This window comes from Natrix helvetica (assembly GCF_964273705.1).
Source record: "Natrix helvetica genome assembly, chromosome: Z".
NCBI lineage: Eukaryota > Metazoa > Chordata > Lepidosauria > Squamata > Natricidae > Natrix > Natrix helvetica.
Window position 1 is genome coordinate 27,638,418 of NC_138554.1, and position 9,090 is coordinate 27,647,507.

General features: G+C 41.1%; 2 protein-coding genes across 3 annotated transcripts in view; one reads left to right on the forward strand and one right to left on the reverse strand.

Annotated features, from left to right (window-relative positions):
* The window catches only part of LOC309401355 (uncharacterized protein), a 91,544-nt gene extending 83,183 nt beyond the window's left edge, over positions 1-8,361 (forward strand). The window contains exons 10-17 of the mRNA XM_081970425.1: positions 2,442-2,529; positions 2,988-3,305; positions 3,431-3,559; positions 3,643-3,740; positions 5,952-6,078; positions 6,378-6,472; positions 7,368-7,548; positions 8,165-8,361. Of these exons, the coding sequence (XP_081826551.1) occupies positions 2,442-2,529; positions 2,988-3,305; positions 3,431-3,559; positions 3,643-3,740; positions 5,952-6,078; positions 6,378-6,472; positions 7,368-7,548; positions 8,165-8,277 (1,149 nt within the window). The 3' untranslated portion in view covers positions 8,278-8,361. The remainder of the gene's footprint in view (positions 1-2,441; positions 2,530-2,987; positions 3,306-3,430; positions 3,560-3,642; positions 3,741-5,951; positions 6,079-6,377; positions 6,473-7,367; positions 7,549-8,164) is intronic.
* LOC309401758 (sulfotransferase 1C4-like) overlaps positions 1-9,090 on the reverse strand; it is a 38,430-nt gene that overhangs the window by 15,719 nt on the left and 13,621 nt on the right. The gene's annotated exons all lie outside the window — the stretch shown is intronic.

Here is a 9,090-nt window from a genome sequence, read left to right on the forward strand (position 1 = left end):
AAGGCAAGGGAGCGTTATTTACACGGGTGATAACATTAATTAAGCAAATAAATCAACCATTCCTTCCTTCCCTTTATTTCTAACTTAATCCTTAAAATATTGATCACATTACCTACGGACAATAGATCTAGTCCATCAACATCAAGGCTTATGAATAGCAAAATAAAATAAGAAGGCAAGGGAATGTTATTTACGATTGTGATCCCCACTGATTAAGGAAATTAACCAGCCTTTTCTTCCTTCCCTTCTTCTCAAACTTAATCCTTAAAATGTAGCTCACGTCACGCAGAATGGATCTAGACCAGTTTAAAATTAAGGTTTATGAACAACAGAATAAAATAAGATAAATATCTATCTTTTGTGGGATGATCTTTATTTTTAGTCCTGGAGAGCATAATGTATCAACAGAGGGATAGAATCAAGATCACGTGAAGTGTTAATACCACTTTATAATGCTTTGGTAAGGCCACACTTGGAATACTGCATTCAGTTTTGGTCACCACAATGTAGAAAAGATGTGGAGACTCTAGAAAGAGTGCAGAGAAGAGCAACAAAGATGATTAGGGGACTGGAATCTAAAACATATGAAGAACGGTTGCAGGAACTGGGTATGTCTAGTTTAATGAAAAGAAGGACTAGGGGAGACATGATAGCAGTGTTCCAATATCTCAGGGGTTGCCACAAAGAAGAGGGAGTCAAACTATTCTCCAAGGCACCTGAGGGTAGAACAAGAAGCAATGGGTGGAAACTAATCAAGGAGAGAAGCAACTTAGAACTGAGGAGAAACTTCCTGACAGTTAGAACAATTAATCAGTGGAATTGTATTATAGAGTCCCCAATAGTCTGCTAAATGCTTGGAGTAAACATGTGTTTGGTACAAGTTCAGAGAAGGAAACCAAATCATCATGGGGTTCAGAACTGACAGCTATAAATTATATCAACCATAGCAATATCCATATTAACATCTTAAGGAAAGTGGTTAAGGCTCCAGGCTAGAAACCAGGAGTTGTGAGCTCTAGCCCCATTTTAGGCATGAAAGTCAGATGGCTGATTTTGAGACAGTCACTCTTTCTCACAGTCCACAATGTCCAGTTTTGGCGACAAGTCAGTTGGTCAATTCTTGTCATTACCAGTGGATCAGCTGATCTGAAAAAATAAGTGGATGCTGCACTTATTTTTAAAAAATGTAACAATAACTTCACAATAATTTCCTGGTTCTTAATTGCTCGGCTAAATGAATGACAAAGTTGGCGTACAGATTTTCAGCTCATTTCTTTATTCTTGAGACCAAAACAGAATTAACCCCCCCCCCCTGTAAATGAGTAATTACAATCAGGCTTGATACATTGACACTTAAAGCTTGAAAATTAATGTAGAATGTGTAACTCCTTAGCATCAGAGCATGTTAATATAAGGCAACTGGCAGTTGGAACAGAATTCTTTTCAGAAGGGGAGGGGGAGTAGAATGTCTAAACTCCCAGCCCACAATTAGATGAGTCACGTACTGGCCATGCATGTATATAATTGGAAGTTGGAACAGAGTTCCTTTCAGGTGGGGAGGGGAGTAGAACATCTAACTCCTTAGCATCGAAGTGTGTTGATATAATACTGTATAAGAAACACTGATGATCTGATGGTCATTTTGAAAAATCCTTTCTTAGCAAGCACCTAAAAGCCAAAAGGAACATACATGCCGGATTTCAAGTTTGTAGGCTTTACAGTTGTGGACATTTTGTGATGAGTGAGTGGTATTTGGCAGATAGATAGATAGATAGATAGATAGATAGATAGATAGATAGATAGATAGATAGATAGATAGATAGACAGACAGACAGACAAAGAGTGAAAGAGAAGGGAAGTATGAGAAAGAGAGCAAGAAAGAATTATATTTTATTGTCATACTTGTCATATTTGTCATACTTTCCTTGACCATAGCAGAATTGCAAACTACACAAGCGGAATTGCAAACTACTCAAGAATATTAATCTTAGGTAGATTTATAGTATTTGTGAAAAATAAAGCAAAAGATCCTGCCTTTTGATATCATAATGGCATTCACTATTTATAGTGAAATTGAGGTTTAAAATTAGGATAGTTTCTACTGTGAGCATCAAAAGAGATGTCATAGAATTGAAATCAGTCTCTTTTTTTGAAAAAAAAAACCTCAAAATGCCAGGTTCTACATGTCCATAGTTTTAGTAATAGAGTAATATAGTTACAGCTGCTTACTTCTGATCTTCTGAGAAACTATTCTCACACAGTCCACCATTATGGCATTAATAAGACCTTCTTTCAACATGAGGGACCCTGGTGGATTTCCTTAGGAAAATAATCTGTTTTTAACAATAAAATCTACACAATAGTCATCAATATTTGGGTTGGAGCTAGGAAACCCCACCCTGTCCTCACTCAGCCATTTAGCTCATTGGATACTCTGTTAGCCCATCCACATCCAGAGGATAGTTGCCATTTTAGGAATAAACCAAAAGGAGAACTTCAAAGACATAAGCCAGGGTAAATATGCAAGAGGTAAATTAATGTTGATGTTAGGTTGTTTCTAGGCCACGAAAAGTGGTGTTAGTGGTCATACACCAAACATTTATGACATGAGATCAGAACTGACATTACATTTTATTTTATATACCGTATACCTCATTCAAATGGGAAATCAATAGATGTTAGTCTTGTCTGAAGACCATTTGCTGGGAGATGAGTGAGAATGGACTGCTGGTTTGATCCAGCAGAGCAATGCTTATGTTTAGATTAAATGCAGCTCATGTCTCCATGCTTTACATAATTAAGAGATGTGGTGTGGAAATCAAAAGTCTTGGTCAGAACAAAATTATTTTATGTGTACAATTCACTCATCCAGTTGAAAAGGAGACAGAGGCTGGTTGCTCAGTTTTCATGTATGAGAAATATTAACCTGAAACTTAGTATTTCCAAATCTGCCTCAAAGATATGCCCCTCCCAGAAACTTTGTTAAGAGGGAGGAGTAGACAGAAAGCTGAAAGTCCACAATAGAAGTGAAAAAGCAAGTGGATCGGAGATTATACATTCTGATAATTCTACTAAAGGAAACAGAAGTGACCAAGAAGTACCATACAATAATATCTATTTTGCTGTGTTGTGGGTGGGGCTCAAGTCAGAGATGGAAAGCTTGGAAACCAAATCGATGAAGCCCTCCAAACTGGTGGAAATTGAAGGAATCCCAATGCTCAGAGAAACGTTGGAAAATTGGAATCTAATAAGTGGCTTTCAAGCTCGGCCTGATGACCTTCTTCTCTGCACTTATCCCAAAGCAGGTAAAGAGGAGTCCATGTGAATGATTGGCAGAGCTGTGGGAGAAGGAGAACCAGGAAATGTGGATAGCCATGACAGCTGGATGAATTCTCTGTTCCCTATAGCTATTCTTCTTCCTTCCTGCTAGGGACGACCTGGATACAGGAAATTGTGGACATGGTCCAGCATAGAGGAGATGCACAGAAATGTGCCCGGGCACCCATTAACGAACGGAGCCCCTACATAGAACTTTTCCCTCCAAAGCCCATGCCCTCAGGTGAGTCTCATAGGCACAGAGGGAAAAAAGTAGAATTAAACACTGTACTCTGCAATGTGTGAATGTCTCCTCTGACTTCACAGGCGTTGAATTGGCATTGGCAATGCCTTCCCCGCGAACCCTCAAGTCTCATTTTCCAGTTCAACTCCTGCCAACTTCCTTCTGGGAACAAAAGTGCAAGGTTAGACCTTGGGGGGCGGGGGGGGTTGTTATTCAAAGATATGGAATTATTAGAACTATTGGAGGTGATATTGAAATATTTGGAACTCTTTACTCAGTGTATTAATGTTCACCAAGGTGTAGGGTTTCATTGTGTAATGCTTTCCTACCTTACAGCACAGCACAGGCACTCCACTTTTTCAGAATCCTCTCAATCTAGCATTTGTTCTGAGGTGAACAAGATCTGTTTTGCAATCTGGTACTTGTTGGACTTCAAATTGCATTTGAAGAATAGCGCATGGAAACAGGAATTAACCATGTTTGAACAGCCCAAAGTTTCTAAATGTTTTGCTTCTCTCATAAACATTTCACTTGGAGAAGATAATGTCACTGAACCTCAGCAGACTCAGAATTTAATCTGATGCATTTGATCTTGGAATCAATTTCCATTGCCAGAGTTCTGTTCTACAACATTGTCGGACCTGCCACAACTTAAACCTCTAAATAGAAATGATCCTTGGCTCCATTTGTTGAGAAAGATATAGTTTATTGGAGATCAAGTTACTGCAAAGCCTGAACCGAGAATCGTGTGCCAAAATCCCTAAGTTCTACTTTTACATCCCTTAACTCTCTCAGACTGCCCATCCTGGTATAACTAATCAGGTTCAAGCAATGTGTTTCCATAAGGATCAGTCCAAGCGCAGTTTGGTATGTGGTCCACTCTTTCTTCCAGCTGGGTGTCCTTGAGGCAGTGTCTCAAGGAGGTACAGTATTTACTTTCATTTCCCCAAGCATTCCCCACTTCATTTCTCTCCCCACAGTTCATGGCAGTCTGTCACTGCAGAGCAGTGAAGAACAAGCAACCATAAGGTGACAGCTGACCAGTGGTGGGTTTCACTTTTTTTAAAACCTATTCTGTAGGTGTGGCCAGTTTTGTGGGAGTGGCTCGGTGGTCCCCAGAACCAGGTTGTCCAGCACTCCAAAGAGATCCGTGCAGGACTCCGGCGGCTGCAAAGCCGCGGCATGAGGAGCAGAAGTCGCCGAACCCAGAGGGGCAATGCATCTCCAGGAGTAGCAGCACAGCTTCTTGCAGCAGCACACTGTCCTGATCAACCTACCTTATGGCATCCTCTGCAACCCGCTCTGCATGGAGTCGAGTTGGCGGCAGGCACCCCTCGCTAGAGTTTCACCCTTCCTCCGCCCAGCTCTCCGCCCCCTCCTTTGCTTAGGCTCCCCGTTGGGTTTGGGGCCTTCTGTCCCTCGTGCCATGCTTTGTAAGCATGGTGAGGTGGAGAGAGAGAGAGAGAGAGAGAGAGAGAGAGGGAGGGAGGGAGGGAGGGAGGGAGGGAGGGAGGGGAGGGGAGGGAGGGAGGGAGGGAGGGAGGGAGGGAGAGAGAGAGAGAGAGAGAGAGAGAGATATCAAGTGGTGACCGGGCAGGGGGAGCAAGCGGCGGAGCCAGGGGAGGGAGCGTTCTGGTACAGTGCCACCGGACGAACGAGTACTGAAAGGCAAGCTAAATTTGAAGAACGGGTACGTACGTACCGTACTGGCAGAAACCCACCACTGCAGCTGACATACATTTGATATGAGGGCATTTTCCCTTTTTGCCTTGATTGTTACAAAACTTCTTAATGTTGTTGCCTAGTTTGGGTAATGAAACATTTGCAAGAAAACAGAGAGCACAAAGGATCCCTCATTGTTATAATACTTGTATTTTGTCCATAACAAGGTATATAAATCTGGGAACTCATTCTGCCCTCCTCACCAAGGTTGCTCTAATCCTAAATCATTTGCCTGGGAACAAATGAATGATTAAATTAAAGCTCTCTAACTTCTAAGTAGCATTGGACTTGCTTACTATCTGGAAGGGAGTTCACCACTGGTAGGTTCCTCCCAGTTTGGCCCCGCTTGGCTGAACTGGTAGTAGCTTGGCGGCCTGGATGACTGGAACTGGCAGCGACCCAGGTCTGCCATGTCTCCGAACTGGTTCTTCCAGTGGTGCCATAGGCACCGCCATCTTGTTTTTGGCTTCTGCACATAGCAATTTTCGTTGCACTGTGCATGTGTGTGCAGCAAGTGTCAAGCACGTGTGCGGTGCATCCCTGAGTGAACTGGCAGTAGAGGCTGCCAGAACCCACCACTGGAGTTCAAGCAAAGGCCCTGACCCATCAAATAGTCTCTGTAAATTGAGTTTCCATCAACTTACATTCTTCATAAGTTTTATTTTCACAGATAATTTATGTGGCCAGAAATCCCAAGGACTGTGCTGTCTCCTATTTCTATTTCCTTCGCATGCTTACAATTTTTGAAGATCCAGGAAAGTGGGAAGATTTTCTGGAGAATTTCATTGCTGGGAAAGGTAAGTAGAAGCTATTTATGTAAAGAACAAAGCTTCTTACCTGCATGTTTTAGGGGAGTAGGTGATCTTGATAACCCTTTTATTGAATTTTATAACACAGGAGACAAGTGGAACTTTCTGGTTAACAACACACATGGTGAGGAGTGAACAACTTCTTGTAAAAAGAAGATAAAAATACAGGAAAATCCCATGTTAATTATTTTCTAGATTTACAGTTTGGGAAAATGGCTGAAGCAGATTTGTATACTATATATCATTTTCTAATTTCTAATCTGATTTTTTCCTTCTTTTTTTTAAAGTTAGTTATGGCTCATGGTTTGACCATGTTCGTGGTTGGTGGGAGGCTAAAGATCATCATTCAATTTTGTACCTCTTTTATGAAGACATAAAAGAGGTAAGCATCTCTCATACGTTTCTATGTACAGACATACTCAGGTGGTATTTTCCACTAAAGAGAACCTTAGGGCTTCTAACTATTAATGATCATCAAATAAGGGTCGCTTCTTTTCTACTAATATTTTTAATAGTGATTTTTAAGGGAAAAATATAACTCAATTTTATACATTTTGAAAATCAAATCCTATACATTATGATCAGGTTTAAATACAGGCCTGTTAATCACAAAATACACATACATACCAACCATAAAGCAGCACATTGGCATTTGAGTAGCACTGTATATTAAAAAAAAGTGTTTATTTTTTTTCCAATTGCAATCGCTCGCAGAACCCTGGGATTCCATGCAATCACATTTGAAAAGATGGCTATAGATTGCTATACAGATTTGGATTTCAAAGGGGAAAGGTTAATTGTTTTTTGTTAATTGTGTTTCCTCATTCTTTCCACTGGTCTATTTTAGTCCATCATAGCAGTCCCCAAACTTTTGGGTGCCATGGGCTGATTCTATGGAGAGCATTTTTCTGTGGACCAGCTGGGAGCGTGGTTTTGTGGTTATGCATGTGCACAGATGGGGCTTTGCTTGCTTCCTGGCAGGCCATTGACTGGTGTTGGTTCATGGACCGGGGGTTGGTGATCCTGGTCTATCACAAGTCAAAGAAAATCTGAATGCCTTATTAATTGGACAATGTGAACATGAATGTGAATTGGACAATGAGAACATTATTTTGGGAAAAGCTAAATGAGTGGAATGAAAAGCTCCTAATGATGTCAACAAAACACAGGGTGTGAAGAACACGCAGAAACATGTTCTCCTCAACAAGACTTTCTATAGGATGAAACTAGATTCTCATAACCTAATTCACATCATGTCTCATTCTTTTCCTTTCCAGAATCCAGCTCAGGAAATCCAGAAAGTAGCTCAGTTCCTAAACATAGAGCTTTCAGAATCAGTCCTGGATCAGATTGTGCAGCACACCACGTTTGAGAGCATGAAAGGCAACCCAATGGCTAATTACAGCAACATACCTTCAGTTATCATGGACCAAAGTGTGTCACCCTTTATGAGAAAAGGTGGGAGAGTAACTAATTTCTAGCTGCATCTGATGGGAAGGGGAATGTGTTGTGTTGTGTTGAGCAGTTGGAAGAGTAAAAGGGAAGTAATATATTGTTGTCCAGAATAGTTCCCAAAATAACTAGAAAGAGGTGACAAAAGAGCCTCGGTGGTGCAGTGGTTAGAGTGCAGTATTGCAGGCTACTTCTGCTGCCTGCCTGCAATTTGGCAGTTCAAATTTCACCAGGCTCAAGGTTGACCCAGCCTTCCGTCCTTCCAAGGTGGGTAAAATGAGGACCCAGGTTGTTGGGGGCAATAGGCTGACTCTGTAAACTGCTTAGAGAGGGCTGTAAAGCACTGTGAAGGGGTATATAAGTCTAAGTGCTATTGCTATTGCTAAAATTAGAAGGATTTCTTAGCAGACAAATTGGTTGAGAAAGAGTGCAGAAATCTGTTGTGTCAGAAGAGTGTTTCTCGGCCTTGACCAGGCTAAGATGTGTAGAGTTTAACTCCCTGAGGTCTGCACATTTTAACATAGCCAAGAGTGAGAAGCACTGGGCTTAAAGAAAAAATGCTGGAAATTCAGATTGTTGAGGTTTTTCCCTTCTTTCTCTAAATTGTTTTATTCATCACTAGGCACCGTAGGGGATTGGAAGGACCATTTCACAGTGGCTCAAAGCCAACGGCTTGATGAAATCTGCACTCAACAACTAGGCAACACTGGCTTGAAGTTCCGCACAGAGATATAAACAGACCTTCAGAGTGCCTTCAAAGAAATACTTTTTCATCAACAAATTTCTACTTGAATTAAAGAAATAACTATAAATTTGCAAGCAACGGTGGAAGGTTCGTTTGTGATGGGTGGGCTTGCCATTTTATAAGCCTTTCCCTTGGAAAGGAATTGCCCTGACATGAATGGAAAGAGTTAACCTCATAATCACTCCCTCTGACGATGAGATAAAGAATGATTATAAATGATTACATTTATTTGAATAACCTTGTCCTTTCCCCTGAGATGAGATCTCAGACAGGCAAACACAATTTACATTTTACCCTTACATAAGTTCAGCTTGTGCATTATGCAAGAAAAAAAGAGTAGGAAAATAAAGATCTAAATTATAACTAAACGTAGCATCTCATTCTCTCCATGTCCTGATCAGATTTCTGTTGGGAGAAAAACTTGGGGCAAATGGCCATTAGCTACAAATCTTACTAAATTAATCTCCAACTATTATTCTGTTGGCCCTGCTAACTAAACAAACACTCATTTAACAACACTTTTTCAGCGACCTTTTGAAGTTACAACAGCTGCTGTAAATGTGTTACGTTTGACCATCCTCAGCTGTCCGAGCACCCACTTGGTCTCATAATCACAATCTGAGCATTTGGCAACTGACATTTACACTAACGATGGTTGCAGAGTCCCACGGTCACCCGAATGCCATTTGATACCTTCTCTGCTGGCTTTCCATAAGCAAGGTCAATGGGGAAGCCTTCAGGGAAGGCTTGCTTGGTAAGTCATAGGTTGCCTTGGTTAAGTCACTCACACCGCCTCCCGTTTG